The 21583-nt window shown below is 37.5% G+C and overlaps 1 protein-coding gene across 3 annotated transcripts; it reads right to left on the reverse strand.

Moving 5' to 3' along the window:
- Nucleotides 1-1360: 1360 nt before the first annotated feature.
- SPINK1 (serine peptidase inhibitor Kazal type 1) lies at nucleotides 1361-16132 on the reverse strand. 3 transcript variants are annotated; one of them, XM_055387394.2, is made up of 5 exons: nucleotides 16013-16132; nucleotides 8292-8537; nucleotides 6370-6401; nucleotides 4797-4903; nucleotides 1361-1487 (listed from the first exon to the last, which is right to left on the reverse strand). In XM_055387394.2, the coding sequence occupies exons 2-5, from the start codon at nucleotides 8344-8346 to the stop codon at nucleotides 1442-1444; spliced, it is 240 nt and encodes a 79-aa protein (XP_055243369.1). In that variant the 5' UTR covers nucleotides 8347-8537; nucleotides 16013-16132; the 3' UTR covers nucleotides 1361-1441. The 3 variants fall into 3 exon arrangements, with proteins under 3 accessions (XP_055243369.1, XP_004042819.1, XP_055243368.1); XM_004042771.3 differs by having other exon boundaries at nucleotides 16049-16110; XM_055387393.2 differs by lacking the exon at nucleotides 16013-16132 and having other exon boundaries at nucleotides 8292-8570.
- Between the last annotated feature and the right edge of the window lie 5451 nt (nucleotides 16133-21583).

Genomic DNA, 21583 nt, shown 5'->3' on the forward strand with positions numbered 1-21583 from the left:
CCTGCCCCTCCTTCTCCTTTCCCCCTCCTCCTCCTCCTCTTTCTTCTCTCCTCCTCCTCTTCCTTCTCCTTCTTCTCCTCCTCTACCTCCTCTTCCTCCTCCTCTACCTCCTTTTCCTCCTCCTCCTCCTCCTTATTCTTCTTTTAATAGCTGTACATACCTTTTTTTTCTTTTGGGGAACTTCTTTAGTTTTATCTGATTTGTTTCCCTGAATATAAACACATAGTCCTTTTTAATAGGAAGGTGTTATCTAAAGTTTCTATAGAAAAAATAGGCAGAGTAACTCACGTGAGGTGATTGTGGCTTAATGGAAGAAGCATTAGATTTGAAGTCAGTCCTGTATTATAATAAAAACCTAAGCCTGTCGCTTTGTTTGCTTGCAATATTAGGCAGGTGATTTCACTTAGTTCTAAGTTTACTCATAAGATAAGGATAATCTTATAGGGTTGTTTTGGCCCACACATAAACCAAAGTGTGCTGCACAAAGGTCTCTTGATCAGTTCATCCAGTCTATAGTCACTTTTTTCCTTGTCAGATTATCTTTTGGGAATGGTTTGATAGTAGAAGAGACCATTCCCAAAGTTAATCCAGAATCAGGCCTCCCCACCTACCCGCCTCAGGTTAGCACAGCACAAACCCATCAGGCCCTATGAAGCAGATCTCCCAGGGAAGCACAAGAGGAAGTCCTCCATCCAAGCCCCGGGTTATCAGGGACAACCACAGGCTCTACGTTACCACCATTCACCTTAGTAACTAATGGGAAACTGGCCCTGCTGGGGAAGAACTAAGGCTAAGTCCAGAAGCTGCTCCATAGCCTTGTTAAGAAAATGTACTTTTTTTGTTTGTTTTCTCAATGATTCAAATCTTTTTGAGACAATTACGTCTGACCCAAAATCTACATTCTGAGATAAGTGGAAAATCTCAAAGACTAAACTCTATTCCACCATATAGGCAGCTCTATGCCCATGCACATAGACCTGTGCCAGCCACAATAGATGCTCAATCAAATCCCAAGGAAGCCTAAAGGAGTTATTCCAATCAGCAGACTGTGATGGGTAACATGTTTCTGGACTGGGTATTTTCCAATTGTTCCTTAAAATAGTAGTCCAGTCCTCAAAGAATTACTTGTATTCATGATCATCTGTGCTCTGCCATTTAATATCTGCAATCACATTTTCTAAGGCAGTGACCTCAGGATGTGAGAAAGATGAGGAAAGAAAAGGAATTGTGAGGGAAACCCTGTCTGAAATTACAGGATTCCTGGTGTTTTTAAAACTTGGTCTATTCTGAGTCTTACCAAAGTCCCCTGACCCTGGTATAATCAAACATACCTTTGAGGAAAAAGCAAATGGAAACAACAGGGGATATTCAGATACATTTATTCGACAATGAGGCCAGTCAGGCCTCGCGGTGACCTGATCGGATTTCAAAACCTTGGTTCTCAGCAAGGCCCAGATTTTTGAATGAGGATAGAAGTCTGGCGTTTCCTGCAGTAGAGATTAAAAAAAAATATCAGCTTAAACTTCACTGATGAAAAAGTGACTATGGGAGAAAAACAGGGGGAAAAATAACAGCTTCATTTAAAGTTAGAGAGGTTTGAGATTTATAATCTTTTCTCTGTCTTTCATTCATTTATACATTCACTTAGTCATTAATTCATCAAATATTTATTGATTACTGTTGAATACACTAAGGATACAACAGAAAGGAAAAATATCTGTCCTTACGGTTTTTACAGATCTCGTGGGGTGTTACAGTGAACCCCTGAAATTAAACTCAAAACTATTGTTGCATCTTTTGCTCCTGATGCCTCTGCCTTCGCCACCAGGTTTCCATCTCAGCTGATGCCTGAGCTATTGTTGGACCTTCTAATTGATTGACCTTTCATCTTAGAGCTCTGGGGATTCATATCTGTGAGGTCTCACAAAAGTAAATCACATATTTATTCCACATGATTCCTGCCAGTTCTAAACATCCTCCCCTCCAGATAAAACCTCTCTGTTCGCCCCACACTACCGTTACCAAACTAGTTTTCTCTTCCCTAAACTAAATATCTCTAAATTTTATAATTGTTCCCTAGAAGACTGTTTCCAGGTCCTTAATTTTTCTAACCATTTTTTCTTTGAATATACGGGCTTACAAAAATTCTTCTACTTCTCTATTACTGGAGGACATCTGACTTCCATATACTTTTTTTTCTTTTTTTTTTTTTTAAGACAGAGTCTCACTCTGTTGCCCAGGCTGGAGTGCAGTGGTGTGACTTTGGCTCACTGCAGCCTCCACCTCCCGGGTTCAAGTGATTCTCCTGCCTCAGCCTCCCAAGTAGCTGGGATTACAGGTGCATGCCACCATGCCTGGCTAATATTTGTATTTTTAGTAGAGACGGGGTTTTACCATGTTGGCCAGGCTGGTCTCAAACTCCTAACAAAAGTGATCCACCTGCCTGGGACTTCCAAAATGCTGGGATTACAGGCATGAGCCACCATGCCCAGCCAAACTCTTTAAGATTTTTTAATGCTTTCTTGTCCCACAATCATTAACTGCTCATTAATACTGATTTCCAAATCAGTTAGCATACATAAGCACACACACCTAAACAGAATAAACAAGAGTTGCTATGCTGTTCACTCTAGTTTCATATATTCACTATCCACATATAGCTATGTAAATGTAAATTAGTTTAGATAATATTAAATATTCAGCTGATCAGTTATACTAGCCACATTTAAGTTAGTGTTAGCCACATTAAGGCCACTGTTTTGTGGCTAGTGGCTACGTATTAGACAGCATAAACGTAGAACATTTCCATCATTATAGAAGGTTCTATTGGAAATGCAGGTTTATGGAAAAGAATTTGCCGGTACAGATTCCCTATGAAGACGTAGAAGGAATAGAAAAAGTGTTTATTGAATATATTTGCCAAGCACATAATCACCAAAAAGACTGATTTGCAAGCCCTTGTTTGGTATTATCTACTTGTCTCAAACTAGGGTCAGCGTCTGGCTTTAGTTACTAGGTAATAAGTTTGGGACTTTTAATCAACAGTAAAAAAGGCAATGTCATACATTAGGAAATATGTTGTATTTGAGAAAGCAACATTTTGTCTCTAGACCTAAATTTTCTTATCTGAGAAATATAGGAAGAGAGGTCATGTTTTCTAGCATACAAATGTGCCTCCCATATTTACATATTTTTGAACAAATAGAAAGAATAAGCAGAAACTCGGAGGTTTCAGGGACTAAGCAGATAGGGTGTTCCAGCCCTCTACTAATATTTTTCTAATGTTTCACTGTAAATGTTGAGCGGCACTTGGAAATTTCCCAAGTCTCAAAGCTGTTGTTCTCTTGCTTTCTCCTCCCATTGGATGGAAATACGATGTTTGAGCTTAATGTCAAGAACATGGGTCATGAGAAAACTAACAGGTGGCTTCAAATTCCTTTTACAAGTCTTAATTACGGAAACAGATTCATTACAAAGTAGAATACCTAATGTTTTGAGTCTAAAACTTCAGGATATTAGACCTCTCATCCAGAGGTCCTATTTCCACAATACTTGCTAAACTCTGAGAATTTTCCGAAATGGTTTAAAACAGCCCAAGAAGAAGGTTTGCATTACAGAAAAGGGAATTTATGCAGTAGAATATAATGGAAATTTACACAGTCATTTGAGCCTGAGTCAAAGTCTTTAATATCAAGTCAATCTCAGAAAAACTAAAGTCACTCGTGGAATCCCTTTTATTTGCTTTGTTCATTCCACACCTTTATTTAACCTGGCATGCTCTTTTGATATTGCCAAAATTCAGAACTCTATTTAAATGGCATTCTATTCTTTTTTTTTTTTCCTTTTTTTTTAGATGGAGTCTCACTCTTGTCACCCAGGTTGGAGTGCAGTGGCACAATCTCAGCTCACTGCAACCTCTGCCTCCCAGGTTCAAGTGATTCTCCTGCCTCAGCCTCCTGAGTAGCTGGGATTACAGGCGCCCGCCACCACGGGGTTTCATCATGTTGGCCAGGCTGGTCTCGAACTCCTGACCTCAGGTGATCCACCTGCATCGGCCTCCCAAAATGCTGGGATTACAGGAGTGAGCCACTGCACCCAGCCGGCATTCTATTCTTCTCGTGGATCCTTTCTTGGCCCGTTTTAATAAAAAATATGTATCTCTGCTTCACTCCTGTTGCACTTTATTTACACCTCATCTTCTGGCATTTGCCCCAAGTTATGAGAAGCCATCCTATACGTGCTCATGATGTTTTCTTAGTCATAAGCACAAGTAAGACAGGGAATATTAGCGTGATGCTTGACACATGCTAAGGTTTCAGTTGGTGAGAGATAGGAAATCTGTGTTGAATCTATTTCTCTGTATCACATCACCTACTTATGGTCACTGAGGAAATGAAGCTTTACTGAAACTGGCTTTCATATCCATAAGTAAAAATATATTTTTGGTTATATAATCTATACAATTTATATTTGCATAACTGAGGGCTTTAAAAAACACAATCATTGCAACCACTCATAATTTTTTTTAATTAAAGGTATTTTGTGTGTATAAGATTTATAAAAATCCAAGCTATCGACTCTTTTGCTGTAAAAAATGTAGGCTTTTATCATACAAGTGACTTCTAAAAAATAATATTTAATGCTAAATATATAAAAGGGAGAATAAGAAAGAGATAACTGTTTTTGGAAAAAAGTAAATAGTTTGCTTTTCTCAGGGCGAGATTCATATTATCAGTACACTTGAAGATAACTAACTTAAAATACATAGTTTAAAAGAAACTCAAGTTTGTACTCACCGATTTTCAAAACATAGCACGCATTCATTGGGATAAGTATTTCCATCAGTCCCACAGACAGGGTCATATATCTTGGTGCATCCATTAAGTTCATTGTAACATTTGGCCTAAAAATGGAATTAAACAGAATCATTTCCCATTATTCTCCATTCTTGAGTTCATAGCAAAATCTCTGAAATGGTTTTATTTCTCTGGGGAATAACTGTGATTGGGAGAATGATACTGTGTGTTGTAAGAGAAATAACCTACGATCTGGAGACAGAAAACCTTGTTTTAAGTCATGCCTCTGCTATTTCTAAGCTGTGTGATATTAGTAAGTCCTATGGCCCTTCTGAAACTCAGTCAGTTCATCTGCAAAATGGTGATGATATTACCATTTCCCACCTATCTCATAGTGTTGTTGTGAGGTTTACACGGATGGGTGAGATAATGTTCAAGTTTGCAATTACTGCGGGTGCCGGCATCTCTCAGGTTGGCCACATCTTGGGGCACGTTCTTCCTTGTACACTGTAGTCCACACACACTGGTCTTTTATTAGGCACTTAAAGGCACTAGGCATCGTCCAGTGTTGGAAGCCTTTGCATTCTACTCCAGTAAGAGTTTATAATCATCAAATAATTGTCATTGTCCTAGACACTGTTCTAGTGCTTTTTATATATTATTCTGTTTAAACCTCCTAACTATCCTGTGAACTATTATATTCTTCTTCAGGTGAAGATAATGAGGCACAAAGCAATAAAATTAGCCAAGGCCACCCAGCTAAGGAATTCCTAAATTCAGAATTCAAACCTAGTCAGAGTTCCTGAGCTTTAGCTCTTAACTACTTTATTCTACTACATCTCCCCACCAGTTTTGTTTTACTAACACTCTTTTTTTTTTTTTGGCTCAAAATAACCCCTCAGTTACTTCAGAGCACCCTCCCTGATTTTTCTAACTAGGCTAAGTTCCTAACGGCAGCAGAACTTTTTCATAACCCTTATCACAAGTGTAATACTGCATTCATTCATGAACTTTTGGTCTATCAGCTGTCTCCGACTAAATATAAATGTACTGAGAACAGGGACACTTCTTCCTCTGGTCTCCAAATTTACTGAAATTACCTCTTAAACAAAAAAATATGAAAAGGTTAGAGTTAGAATATTTTTCTAGAAGGAGAACCTAGTTTATTATTTTCTGTCGTTCATTATAAATTAGAGCCACACCTTGGTGATCGGGAGAGCTGCATGCCAACATGGTCAAACTGGCTGTAAGGATGAAGGGCTACTTGGAGTGAAGTTGAGAAGGTTTCCACCCCAAATACTTGTCTACAGCTATCACTAGTCTATATAAAAACCCCTTCACAGCAAGCACTATAGGACTATATGGAACTTGCTTATACATCAGTGAAATTGTCCTTCAATATACGCCTGTGGGTTGGAACTACTATTACCATTTGCATTTCTCACATTAACCCTCCCTAGCATTCATACTCCTCTTAACTTCAGGCTAAACTGAAAGGTGACAGCAAGGCTGCATTTTTGTTGGATCAAACTGTTCCAGTCTGAGAAATAAGAGATTACAAATATCTCTTTACCTCTCTTCCCAGGGAGTCAGCTCCTGTGTTACCTAGAAATAAATCAGATATGGTAAGTTGGGTCCCAAATGAAAGAAGTCAGATCTATTCTTCATCAGAATTCTCTGCTTTCATTGCAGACTGTGACTTCTTTACCAGGTTCTTTCATTCTCCACCCTTTCTGATTTCTATAACCTTCCAAAAGTATCTGACTGATTTTCCTGTACCCCTTCCTTGGCAAAACCTTAAAAAGTTTAACTAAAACTTTGGCTATGACCAAAGTATCTCGATTTGATGTTTTAGGAAGTTGATCTATTTCCTTGAAAATAGAAATTATGCACTTACTGCTGGAAATGAATCAGGCACTGAGCAAATTATCTTTTGAATACACACAAACATTCTCAAAACCAGTTACTAGATCTTTAATCTCACAATTAGTGAAGTATAATTTTTATCTCAGTTTACAGATGAAAGTATGGAGAGTTTTTATAACTAGCTGTGAAACAGTTATCATAAGCAGTAACCAGGTCTTCTGATGCAAAGTTAGCTTTTTCAATTACATTTAAATTCCCTTTTGTAAGTATTGTTGAAAAAATAGAGTTCTTTTGCCAACTAACTATCAGTTCCCAAAGAGCTGTTTCCAACAATTGCATCATATGGACTATGGGTCTAACTCACGTTTGTTGAATTTACAGTTAGTCAAAATAGCTAATCTCTATTCCCCCAGAAAATAGCAGAGGTTTTGCTGACAACATATAGGAAATGATAACTGTGGATAAGTTCATGGAAGGGAAGGGGAACTAATATGATAGCAATCAAATAAGGAAATATTACTGAAAATTAATTTTAATATCATCAATCTTTGAGGTGATCTGAGCAAAGAGGTAGTTCTTTGTATCTAAATGTAATGAAAATTAGTGAGGCCTCTATGAGCTTGGAGAATTTCCCCCGGGATAGTCAGAACTTGATGTTGTTGGGGGCCCACTGGCTTTTAGAATCTAGTTGAGTCTAAAAACTGAAGAGCAGGTGCTCATCACAGGCATCTGTTTGTATTAATTAACATGCATGAGGAGGGGGAAAGGGAACACTGACTGCTGCCATAAATATTCAGCAAATACAATAAACAATATTCTTCCTCTTCTTAGCAAAGTGCTGATTTGGCTCTCCACAGGAGGCTTCACTACATGAGAGGTGAAGTTGAAAATGTTAACCATTTCCAGTGATAAAAAGGAAACTGATCTTGGCTCTGCGGGTTCAGAGTTGTCTGTCAACATTGTCAAGATGCAGTTGGAGGTATATGTGCACCATCTATTCAAGCAGAATATTTTCTTTCGAAACATTCAAAATGTGTAATGTAAATACACAAAAAGCAATTTTTGTATTTCCACATACTAATAAGAAATACCAGGAATTGAAAATAAAAAATTCACTTTATATCACATATATTAGCTATTCAGGGATAAATCTGACAAACTATACATGATTCAAGTACACTGAGAACTATACAATAAAAAAATAAATTTTTAATCAGTCAAATTATGCCTTTTATACTGAATAACTGGAAGCCATTTTATCTACTTTATGCAATCCCATGAGAATTTAAAATTTGTAATTTGGCCTTACACATTTACAGAATGAGAAGTACACTTAAAATATTTTTACCCTTTTTTCTCTACCATATCCCAACAAAGGGTCAGCCACATCAATAGAGGAAAACCATTTTATTTCTGGGAAGTTCTTACTAGTAGAATTGTTTTCCTTATAGTAGGTTAAAAATTCTTCTTAAAAAATAATTCTTACCTGTTGATTTTATTTCATCTCATTAGGTCCAAAACATCTCTCAAAGACTAGACTACATCAAAAGTCTAGAAGATAATGTGCTTCACAAAGCAACAGGTCAAAACAGTTTTATTTAAATTTGAAAAATATGCAAAAACACTTACCAGATAGACTCAACAGGGCCAAGGCACTGAGAAGAAAGATGCCTGTTACCTTCATGGCTGAAGTTCTGCGTCCAGAGGTCAGTTGAAAACTGCACCGCACTTACCACGTCTCTTCAGAAGCCTGGGACTGGAAGGGTCATATGGCAGATGGCAGCAAGGCCCCACCTACTGGGCTATATCACAGATCTCCCTGGTTATTGATTGACTCTGTGTCATAGGCTGGCCTCCAGGTTCTGGGAATGTCACCTGTGTAAGAAAGGTGAAAGGAGCCAGGTGGGCCTGAAACATGCAAGACAAAGATTCTGTCAGGAAAATAGTTCTAGTGGTTAGTTTGATCCCTAACTCCCTCTATGGTTGTGGGAAAGTCATTCCCTTCTCAAGCCTGTTTTCTCACCTGTAAGGTGAGCTCAAAGATCCCTTCTACTCTGTAGTTCTGGATAGATGAGCAAGTATGGATAGCTACTAGAAAGAATTTTATTCCAAGTAGGGTTAAAACCTCTCCATTCTTTCTTCCTTTCCTCCACTCTTCCTTTCTTATTCTTCTTTCTCTTTTCTCCATTTTTCCCTCACTCATTCACAAAACCTAAAGTAGCTGATGGAGTGGCAGATGAGAGGGAAAGAGAAAGCAAGAGAGAGAGAGGACTCAGTTCCCTAAGGCGTGTATTCTGGAGCTAGAGGGTGCTTGTTGGAGCCACTTTTGCTGTGCTTCTGTGTATTCATCTGGAAATTAAAATAATAATAACACCTAACTCAAAGGGTTACTCTTTCATCTGAGAATATGTGCTGGGTAAAAGAGAATATGTGCTGGATATCTACCATGTGTTATTAGAAGAGAATTCTCCATCCTCTCTCATGTTTTGGTGTGTCTTATGAGTAGAGGTACTGATAACCTTTGTTTCAGACTATCTTTTTAAGAGTGTTTATATAACAAACGACCTTAGAAAATACGTAATGTCTCCCTCTGCACCAAAAGGCAGGTTTGTTTACTGTTTAGTGTAATAAAGTTAATATCTCCTTCTAGGGCAAAGACCATGTTAATTGCCCTTTACAAAAGATTTCGGGTTTTTAAAAGCTTGGCCTTGCTTTCCTTTAACACACTGTACTTTCCCTGCAACTATCACTTGATGCCCCTTACATTGGCCTGTGGGAATTGGGGCTTGGGAAACCAGAACAAATTCCAATACTCTGGCTGTTGCTATGGAATAATTAAGTCCCTTTTCTCTGAGCCAGGAGTCTGTGCCTTCTGCCAGAAACCATTATAATGTGGCAGGCTAACTTCTTAGCTTCCAAGTAGGATAAAATCTCAAACCCTTCCCAAGTCATGACAAGAACTGTATTTATCTCTTGAGACAGATCAGTAAATAAAAATAACAATCTCTGTCTTCATGGAGCTTCCATTGCCTTTTTGTTGAGGGAGGCAAGTGACAAAAAATAATAAGTGATTATAAAATATATCAGATAAATATTATGGAGAAAAGGACAGGAAGGATAAGGGTGCTGGAGGGTTAAGGAGATATGTATCATAGCGTAATCGGAGAAGGTCTTGCTTTTCAGGTGATATCACACAGAGACATGAAGGAAATGAGGATTTGAACTATGCAATTATTCCAAGGATGTGCATTCCAGACAGAGAGAATAGTAAGCGCAAAGGTTCTGAGGCTGACGCTGGTTTGACATGTTTGAGAAACATCCAGGAGGACACTCTGGCTTGAGCAAAGTGATAGAGGGCCAAATGGGAGATGAAATAATGGAAGCAGTGAGGGTCTGAATCTAGTGCAGGCTAGAGTAAGGACTTTGGTTTTTATCAAAGGGAAGCTTTGGAAGTGTTTAGTTCTTGACATCACTATTTGGATGTTTTACAGCTACCTCAAATCTAATATGTTCCATACTACTATTTTGATCTTTCACCACAATATTTTTGTCTCTATTCTCCCTACAGCTTCTTTTCTTTCCAGTAGATCACTCAAGCCCAAATCTCGTTGTTCTGCCTGATATTTCCCTTTCCCCTTTCTATGCATCATCTTCCACACTTAATTTGCTACCAAGTTCTCTTCTTGGATTCGTGTTCAAAATAACCTCAATCCTGGACACTTCTCATTAGCTTCCACTGTCATATCTAAGATAATGCCATCCTTTCCCCCTGGGTTTCTGCATTTCCTGCAAAGAGTTTCTTGGTATTTGTTATTTCTTCCTTAAAGCTGCTGCCCATAGAACGGTCAAGGGATCTTTATGGACTGCAAATTTGATCATGTCTCTGTCCAGTTTCTCATTGTTCAGAATGCTCAGGAAGGATTTAGGTTCTGCATGACTTGGCTCCTTTCTATCTTTATTCCCCAAGAGATTCTTCCTTGCTCAATCTGGTCATTTCCTTGCTACGTTGGTCATTTCTCTGTTACCCTTTACTAGGACCAACAAAACAAAATAATACAAAACAGCTTTTCACCTTCTAAGGTTAAAATGTTAAGTGGTATTTTCTCAAGAAGCCATTCTTTCTGGGTCTTCCTTTATTTCTTTCTGCATCTAGATTATTCCCTCCTATTGTATGATTTCATAAAACCCTTCATTGCACTTAAAATAATTCCAACTCTATAGCTATTCATACGATTATTATGTAATATCTTTATTTTTAGGGAGCAAATACAGTTGCTTTATTTATTGTAGCACCTAACAAAGTGTCTGGAAAACAGTTGATACTAAATAAATATTTGCTAAAAACATAAGTGATAAATGTATATATTTCTGAAGACCAAGGTTTATGCCTTGTTCAGTTCTGTTTCTCCAGTGCCTCCGGTTGAGTAGCCATTCATTGGTTCATCATTCGGCCTTTTATTCATTCAACTATTAATATATTCAAATATTCATCAAGTCCTTACTGTACAAAAATTTTTGGCTGAGTGCTAGGGAAATGGATATGATGTCTGCCCTCATGGAGTTTAGTCTTAGCATTGATAGATATTGGTTGGATCATATTTGATTTGATTTGAGATGAAAATATATTGGTTCTTTTCATCTCAAATCATTATTTAAATAGTAGTTTTGTGACTAGTAAGAAACTTCCAATAACCACTGTTAAGGAAGGTTCATATATGAGAAAAGGATTTTTTTCTTGGGTCTCACAAGCAGTGTGGGGAGAAGGGAATTGGCTGGGATCTGGTCACAGAAACTCATTAGATAATAATAGCAGCAGTAATAACTTTAGATTTAGGCCTGCCTGATGCCAAAGCCTGGGCTTTTTTCACCAAACAGTGCTTTTTAAACATTTTGACTGTGAACCTAAAGTAAAAATTTTGAGTTATGGCCTAGCATATGCATTATATGTAGATATGTGTGCAGACAAATACAGTTGTTAAAAAATAAAACATAGTCTTATTATATGTGAGGACTCTTGATAGATTTTTTTATTCTATTCCATCTCAGTTTGCCAATCCTAATCTGTGATTAGAAAAAATATTTCACTACAGAAACATATCCTATGGACCCTAGACAATCTTGTTTTTTAAATCACTACAATACTAAGATGAATTCTAGTTAAAAACTGGCCCTAAATTTGTGATAGGGAATGGCCCTTTGCAGACAACAAGTTAAAGAGGATAAAAAAAACCCATGGAGAAAGGGGCCTGTCTCCAGTTATAAATCTGCCATTTCAACTGTGACATAAGTAGGCAAAACAGTTTTCTCAACTACAAAAACACACATCATACAGTATTCATTTGGTGTGAGAATAAACCAAGAAACCATAAGTAAATATTGTGCAAAAATATTATTCCTCACATGTCCAGGAATTATAATTGCTAGCTAGTAATAATATCACCCTCCTTCCATGACTTAGAACAATAGAAAATATACTGAGGCCTCATACGATCAATTCTTGACAGAATAAATATTGTTTGCCCCGGGAGATGAGGAGTGCATTGACCAGAGAAATCCTGCCACCGTGCTAGACTATTAGTCATATTGAATGTGTTTACATTGCTCAACCTTGTGTACATTTTTTCCTTTTCTTCTTTACTGCTCTGAGTACATATTTATGCATGTCTATCTTTGGGAACTCAGGCAAACATATTATGACCTACTCCCCTCTGATTCAAGGACTAATTATTCACCTGAGTAAAGAGTGATGACAAAACTCAAGAGAACTGCTCTAATGGATGTTGATAATACATGCTGGAATGGGGATATTTGGCTGGCACCTGTTGATTTTCACATTCTGTGCCCAAAGTTTAACTAGTAAGAAAAAAATGACAGAAACTAGAGATATACAGCTTATTATATTTAGAGACCTCCTTGACATTTGGAGACCTCCTTGACATAGCTGCAACTTAATTCTTCAACTTTTATTTTTCATTATTTAGGGAACTTCATGGCTTTTCATAAATGACCTCTTGTTTTTATTCCACTGCTTGTTCTCCAAATAGGTTGCATGTGTACCTATTTGCTGTACCCATCCTCTACAGCTTGGGTAAAATGTCTGTGGTGCTTGATGCAATTAGGAAAGATTTACTCACTTTCCTTTGCCTCTCATAGCAGTTTGTAAAGCTATCACTTAGTAATTACATTGATTACATCCTCCTCCTCATCATTATCACTATAGCCACTACTAATATTTTTCAAAAGCTTCTATTCATCAGTCACTGCAGTATTTTATTTTCATCATTTTAATCCTGATATCATTGTTATTTCTCTTTTATAAGAAAGGAAACTGAAGCACAGAGATTTCAGTTTTCTTGTTCCTGGTAACAGATTAACAGATATGGTATTTACTGATTTGTGTGTGCGTGTGTGTGTGTGTGTGTGTGTGTGTGTGTGTATACAAACTTAATGTCATGGTTAGAACATTGGATTAAACTCCAAGAAACCAGGATTCTTAATTTAATACTGCCACAAAGAAAGGGTTGCCCCCTCATCTATGTAAACCCTGCACTTAAGCGTCTCTGTTATAGCACATTAAACTGGAAATTCTAATTTTTCATTTTTCTTATTTGCCTCCTTTACTAAACTCCTGGATGTCATGACCTTTTATCTACACAGTCAAGTACACTGTTAGATCCAGTGGCACCTGATAATATGTGCGAAATCCATGCCTTCTAAGCATTTGTGGGCATAGTAGACTTTAATAAGATTGCAAAGAATTGCATCACACACTAGGCAACAAAATATTTTAAAAACATGTCAGACTTTATAACTACTCTTAACTGGAAGTCTTTCTTGGTCATTTCCCGCCAAGCAGTAGCCAAACTTACAAATGTTTGTTACTCCATCTTCATTCTCTTTTCTACTCTCTCCAGCCAGGAATGAAACAACCAGTTTCTTTCCTTGTCTAGAACAGAAACAGATGACACCTTGGCTCTGGAGATACCATATCTAACAAGTTCTTTTCAGGATATTTTCCCAAAAAAGACAGTTCTTTCCCTAAAATAAATTCTGGTGCCAGCTGTAAAGATAATAACATTTCCAGCATGTCATTTAATGATTGAAAGTCTAATCTTTGCAGAATGACAGACCTCAGTTCAAACCTATGTGTAACTTTGAGCTAAACTTCATATTTATGACCCTCAATTTTCACAATTTTTCCTCTAAATACCCTCAGGCTGGATGGGGTTTAAAATTCAAATTTTTTTGTAAATTTTTAAAAAGTTATATGATGCAGTTCAGAAAGCCCAGTGGTGCCTGGCACAGCACCCTTTAATCAAATACACCAATAATTCTTCGGCAAAACGTATCATGTAGAGAAAATAATTATCCTTAAATCATCTCTTGACAGAATTTGCTGCCAAATGAGTTACAAAATGAAACAAAAGAAAAACTTCTGAAACAAAACAAAAACAAAACATACCCCTCTGTGGGGTTTGAAATGATGAATTAGGGACTGTGGACCTGTAGATACTTCACAGAGTTGTTATGAGGAATTAAGAGGATAATGCCTTTGCATAAGGCTCATAGCTCACACCAGGACAACAAGGGGTTAATAAGTGCCCGTGCCTACTGCTACTATTGCTGCCATATGGTGGCTCATGTCAAATTTGGGATCAACTACCTGCCCTTTCTCTTTCCTTATATTGGTGTAATCTTTCCTTATTGTATGTTCAATTTATAGGAAACTTCTGAAACTGCTCTTACATTAACTTCTTTTCTTTCTTTCTTTGTTTCTTTCTTTCTTTCTTTCTTCCTTTCTTTCTTTCTTTCTTTCTTCCTTTCTTCCTTCCTTCCTTCCTTCCTTCCCTCCTTTCTTTCTTCTTTCTTTCTTTCTTTCTTTCTTTTTTTTTTCTTTCTTTCTTTCTTTCTTTCTTTCTTTCTTTCTTTCTTTCTTTCTTTCTTTCTTTCTTTCTTTCTTTCTTCTTTTTTGAGATGGAGTCTCACTCTGTCGCCTGGGCTGGAGTGCAGTGGCATGATCTCGGCTTACTGCAACCTCTGTCTTCCGGGTTCAAGTGATTCTCCTGCCTCAGCCTCCTGAGTAGCTGGGACTACAGGCAAGCACCGTGGGACCTGGCTAATTTTTGTATTTTTAGTGGGGAGGGGGTTTTACCATGTTGGCCAGGCTGGTCTCGAACTCCTGACCTCAGATGATCCACCCGCCTCGGCCCCACAAAGTGCTGGGATTACAGGCATGAGCCACTGTGCCCAGCCACATTAACTTTTCTTACAGGGACAAGCCATCCGTGTTGGAGGCCACCTGTCTTGGACCCACAAGAGTTTTATGCATGCCTCCCATCAGCTCTTTTCACTGATAGACCTCTAAGTCTCGTTTTCCAGAAGCTTTGCTCTTCTCTCAATCTGGCACTGATCCCCTACAGCAATCATTAACTAAATGCTCAAACATAAGACAAGGAAGCATCCAGTTGAGAAACGTGTTTACTGGAAGAAAAAACAAATGTTTCTTGTAACATATGAAAATCAAAGAAGAATTCTGTAGCTAAAGGTAGTAGAGTATATCTGGGGACAAAAGGTCAATTAATGAATAACCACATTTCAGATAAGGAAATATAGAATGCTGTGGAACAACTATAGCAAGAGGGAGAGTGTATGAAGATCATAAAAACAATTTCAGTAGATTCTGGCTTCTGGTCCCATACTCTTAACCAAACCTCTTATGTCTTATTAATGAATTTATTCTTGCCAATTCATATGATCTTTTTTACTTTTTCTCACTTTTCTACATGTGTTGTATATGTCTCCAGACTCTAGTTGGCTTCACTGTACTGTGAAACATTTCCACATAATGACCTGATATCATTTCAAACTTTTATACTTTATAAAACATATCTGATTATTTTTTAACAATTATCCTTTCCCAAATTTCTCCAGTTCTCTTGAGAGCATAGCCATTATTTCAAATCTTTCGTTTAGAGTCTCCTGGGGTCTTGTTCTTTGCTTTTCCATGGCTCTTGATCTAATCCATCATCAACTTTCCTAATTCATCTTTCATCTACATTCATCTTTCTATTCATCTTCCATCACTCTCGGCCTTACAGTATTCCCCCACGGTTCCCCATGGTCTCTCCTACTTGCTATAGGCTATCCATCTCATGGTCCTGAAGAGGGAGAGGACCTGGATTGATGACTTGATCTGCCTCTCACCAACACTGTGATCCCTGTCTCCTCTTTCCCTCACCAGCCTCCTATTTCCCCTAACATAGTCACTGGATTAGTCTGCTCTCATACTGCTAATAAAGACATACCCAAGACTGCGTATTTTATAAAGGAAAGAGGTTTAATTGACTCACAGTTCCACATGGCTGGGGAGGCCTCAGGAAACTTACAATCATGGCAGAAGGAGAAGCAAACACATCCTTCTTCACATGGCAGCAGCAGAGAGAAGTACTGAGCAAAAGGGAGAAAAGTCCCTTATAAAACTATCAGACCTTGTGAGAACTTACTCACTGTCACAAGAACAGCATGAGGGTAACCACACCCATGATTCAGTTACCTCCCCACAGGGTCCCTCCCATGACACATAGGGATTATGGGAACTACAATTCAAGATGAGACTTAGGTGGGGACACAGCCAAATCATATCAGTCATCAAACCACATTAAACCTACTTGACTCTATCTCCATATTTGTTTTGCTGAGTCTTCCTCCATTCAGATGATTATCAACTTGTTGAAGTTGCCTAACTGTTCATTGCATCCTGCTATTTTAAAAATATGAATGTATTTTAGGATAGTTTTAGATTTGTCAAAAAATTGTAAAGTTTGTACAGAAAATGTATGGATATCCCTAACCCAGTTTTCCCTATTCTTAACATTTTACATTACCTGGGTACATTTTTCAAAACTACAAAACAAACACTGGCATATTACCATTAATTAAACACTATACTTCATTGTGATTTCAGTAGTTTTTCCACTAGTATTCTTTTCCTGTTCCAGGATCTCATCTAGGATATAACATCACATTTAGTGATTGTGTTTCCTTAGTCTCTCTGATCTGTGACAGAACAGACTAAGAAAACACAACCATTAAATGTGGGAAAAAATAACTGATTGTCCTTAGTCTCTTCTGTCACAGATTAGAAAATATTAAGGAAAATCAGTTATTCCTCATTTTTCATTACCTGGACAAATTTTGAGGAGTAGTCAGGTATTTTTTCAAATATCCCTCAATGTTTTAAAAATGTTTTTCTCATGAGTAGACTGGAGTTAGGGATTTGGGGAAAGAACCTCTAAATTAAAGAGATCAGATACCTTTCTCATCAGATATTATGGATACATGCTATTAATATGACGTCACCCGTGATGCTAAACTTTATCATCTGGTCCAGGTGGTGTTTCTCAATTATAAAACTAATTTTGATCCCCTTTTCATAGCCCATTATTTGGAAGAAAGCCAGTAAGTGCAGCCCACATTGGGAAATGAGGAGTTAAGCTTCAACTCTTTGAGAACAGAGTATCTCCATAAACCATTTCAAATTCCTCTATAAGGAACATATGTCTCTTTCTCTTTATTGATATATTCATGTACTTAGTAAAAGATTTATATCAGTATAAATATTGAGATAGATAAGTACAAAGTCTCGTGAATATGTATTTAATATTTTGATTATAATTCAATAATACACTATTTATTTTGGTGTTCAAATTGTTCCAGGTTTGGTCATTCCATTGCGTGAGCTTTCAGACTGGCTCCTATAGCACTTTGACATACTTTTATTTTGTGTTTATTGTGTTTGTTGAAAATTTTGTTTTTGGGCACTACGAGATGCTCAACTGTCTCTCTCTTTCTCTCTCTCTCTCTCTCTATATATATATAATATATATGTTTTAAGAAAACATTTAAAAATTGTTATATATTTTAAGGTGTACAACATAATGTTTTTATATACATAGTTAAACGACTACTACAGTCAAGCCAATTAACACATTCATCATCTCACATAGTTACCTTTTTTAAAAAAATGATAAGAACGCTTAACATCTGTCTACTCTCTTAGAAAATTTCTGGTATACAATGAAATATTATTAATTATAGTCCTCATGCTGTATGTTAGATATCCAGACTTCTTTTTTGTTGTTGTTGTTGGAGACGGAGTTCTGCTCTGTCGCCCAGTCTGGAGTGCACTGGTGCAACCTTGGCTTGCTGCAACATCCGCCTCTTGGGTTCATGAGATTCTCCTGCCTTAACCTCCCGAGTAGCTGGGATTACAGGCACCCGCCACAATGCCCGGCTAATTTTTGTATTTTTAGTAGAGATGGAGCTTCACCATGTTGACCAGACTGGTCTTAAACTCCTGACCTTGTGATCCACCTGCCTCGGCCTCCCAAAGTAGTGGAATTACAGGCATGAGCCACCGTGCCTGGCCGATATCTAGACTTTTTCATCTGTATAACTTTGTACCCTTTGGCCTCCCTATTCCCAGTTTAATCGTGCAACTCCCTTACTTAAAATTCCTTTTTGCAATTATGATAAAATGCAAATCCCTAGCATTGCATAAGAGATCCTTTGTGATTTACTCCTTGCTTATGAACAAATTCATCTGTATCTCAGTTTAAATTTCAGCTATTCTGAGAAGACTTCTTTTATCAGCTGCCCCTTCCCATTAAAACATGGGTTTAGAAACCTTTCTATGTATTTCCGTAGTGTGCTGACCACATGGTAGCAGACTCTGAATAAACTATATTGAATGAATAATATTGTGATCTTCACAAGGGCAATTAACCACAGTGTCTTCATTTGTAAAACAAATGTGATGGCTTTTTAGACATTAATAGTTTGGATGCAATGAAATAAGTTTTTGAAAATGCTATGTGAATTGTTATCAATTCACAGATATAAATTATGTTAGAAAATCGGGGTGAGAAAGGAAACAAATTACATTAATTTGAATCAACTGTCCCCCACGCCTCTCCAATGCAAAGCTCAAGACAAGTAGTTTACTTGGCAGCAAGCAGGAGTAGGAAACCAATTGTAAGTCAGGAAAAGGAGAAAAAGGGGTGCATCATTGTTCTGATTACATCGTGAGCAACTTGGGCTTCTTTTACACAGGGAAACTTGCTATTTCTTTTACTGTTGTGAACAGTGGACTTAACATTCAATGCATGCAGGAGTGGATACGGGCAGTAAAGAAGACCTCAAGCTTATAGAAAACCTTTTTATATGTCTAACATCCCTTAAGTATCTACTTAGTATGAGGAGAATGTGAAAGTGAATGAGATATGGCCTTTTCCCAAGTTTTGTTGCTTAAATGAAGCATATGCAGTCAGAGAATAAGGAGGAAAACCAAATTCTACAAACCAGATTGGAAAGGGTCTTGCTTGAATACCAGGCTACAAAATTTGGGCTTCACTTAACATATAAAGGACACATAGCGAAGATATTTAAGCAGGAGAGTTACGAGTTACCTGATCAAAGCTGTATTTTAGGAATATTGTTTTGGTGGGAATTTGAATGGATTACAATTGGGAGGGAACATTGGTAGGTGAGAAATAATTTGATGTTAACTATTGGGAGCCTGAACTGGGAGGACAGAATGGAGCATTTCAGGGTATTTCAATGTAAATGAGAAAATAGAGTGGTCAGGGCTCAGAATCTCTGAAGCCGACTAAGGATGAATGATTTGGAGGCTATATGCCACCCAGTCGTCTCCTTTTATATTTGATAAGGAGCCAGAGGTCCTCGTTAACTTTAATTTTTTTCCAGACATATTTTCATATAGCCCTTTAAATTAGATCTGCTGAACATCTGAGTCTTTTTCAAAGTTCCATCAAAGTTCACAGTGGAAGGGTTTTAGGATACATCTGTATGGTATTTCCTTGTGGAACAAGGAGCTACTTTGTAGGCTCTAGCATGCAAAGATTTTGTTTTTTTTTGAGTTGTGTATTTGTTTACGAGTTTATATCCCCCTAATAAATGTAATGCTTCTTTAGGGTGGCAATTTGGTTTTATATATCTTTAGGGCTGCTACAGAAGCTAGCATAGTACTTATCACAAAGTACTTTAAAAAGGCTTATTTTCATTGAATGAATAGTATGTTCACTTATGATTAAAAATGGGCAAATTCTGTTCTAGGAAAAATGCAATGTGTAGGGTTTGCCAAATGTCTTTCAGGAAAGAGACAGATTTTAGACAGTGAGAAAGACTTTATCATTCCCAAAGAGAGTGTTTACCCAGTAAGCTGCATTCGTTCTAGGTTCTCAGTTCTGTTTTTGGAAACTCTTGGACACTTTGAGACCTAATCAATCAGGCTCTCCTTTGTGTTCCCAGTACCGCTGAAAAGCTTCTATTATAGCTTTCCATGTGAACCAGGAGGTCCCTGGAATGCAGAGTCTGCAGCTTCCTTTTCCCAGTACCCAGTAGATCATAGGTCTTTAAAAAGTAAATGATGTGCCAAACACATAGTAGGTGCTTAAAAAGTAAATGACTGAACCAAGTTAAATTGTGTTTAAAAATTATTACCTTATTCTCAGTTAGATCTTTACCTGCTGACGTTAAAGAGCCCCATGTTGTATTGTGAAATAAATAAGTTACAGGATGATCCCATTTATGTATAAAACATTGCAAATGGTTATTAACAGAAGACTTGAATATAATTGGGTCAGAGTCAAGCAGTAATTTCACTGTGTAGTACAGTTTGGATTTTTTGAAGCAATAAGAATGTTTTCCTGTATTATTTTTTATCATGAAAGTAACATTTTAAAATATGAGAAAATTATCCTAAATGCAATTTTATTTTTGAAGTATGGCACATAGCACTAATCATTTTGCAAAGCCTGCCTTTGGAAAGAGTCTCCTATAATGGCTAATTAAGCCCTTGTAAAGTGAGAGGGAACAAGCTAATAGGAGGTATCAGAAACAGTGAACTCAGCCTGGAGACCTCTGTCTCAAGAGAGAGGAATTATAATTGAGTTTAGTACAGCGCCAGAACCTTGAAAAGAGTGGGCAAAAGCAACTGAGTCATACAATGATTTATCCAATATTAAGGCTGCTCTAAAATACTGCAGAGGCCCTCCAGTTGATCCTGTCACCTTTCAGATGAGGATGCTAAAGCTGAAATCAAGTAAGAAGCAAGAACACTTGCTTCCCACTTGAGGTAAAAGGAGCTGTAGAATAAAGTTGTGGGTAGAAGGTTGAGGAATTCATCAAATGCACAATCAAGACCAAAATAACAAAAAATTACTGCCTAAATCCAAGAAGTCAGTCCCCTAATTGCTTCCATTCTTGGCTGTTATGATGAACAGGTGACCTCTGCAATTTTTTCCATCCTCTCAGTTTTATCCAGTTTAGCCACATTATCTCCATCTCAACCCCAGTTGCCACATTTTATTATTATCTTTAGTGAGCTCCAATATATTATGGAGGATGGATACTCTCTTTGCTGCCATTCTCAGATATACCCAAACCCATATTGTTGATAGTTTCAGGACCCAATTTTGTCATTCCTCAACAGAATATCAAATCTTACTCTAGGAAGAGACCTTAGGCATTTATACAGTTTCCCTCTAACAAATTTAACATTGCCATTGCCACAGAAATCACTGTACTATGAGGCGAACATCATCATTGATTACATTTAGTTGTTAGAAAGCCTTCCTTGTGTAAGCCCTCATGGATTACAACCTTTATCTCTTTCTCCTGGAGTAGGTGTCTGGAGATATATGGAAAAAGCCCATTCTCTAGCTTTTATGATAGCTCATCATGTAACTGCAGGCAATGACCCATTCTTCTATGTCCTTGCCAATGTAAGTCTTCTCTTCTGCAGTCTAAACATGATAATAATAAAAATGCATTGAACTGAGATTTTTGGCTTTAAAGAAACAGAGACTTAAAAGAAAGAGTCATTCAATAGGAGGGCTTCA

The sequence above is a fragment of the Gorilla gorilla genome, chromosome 4 (genome assembly GCF_029281585.2).
Source record: "Gorilla gorilla gorilla isolate KB3781 chromosome 4, NHGRI_mGorGor1-v2.1_pri, whole genome shotgun sequence".
In the NCBI taxonomy this organism is placed as follows: Eukaryota; Metazoa; Chordata; class Mammalia; order Primates; family Hominidae; genus Gorilla; species Gorilla gorilla.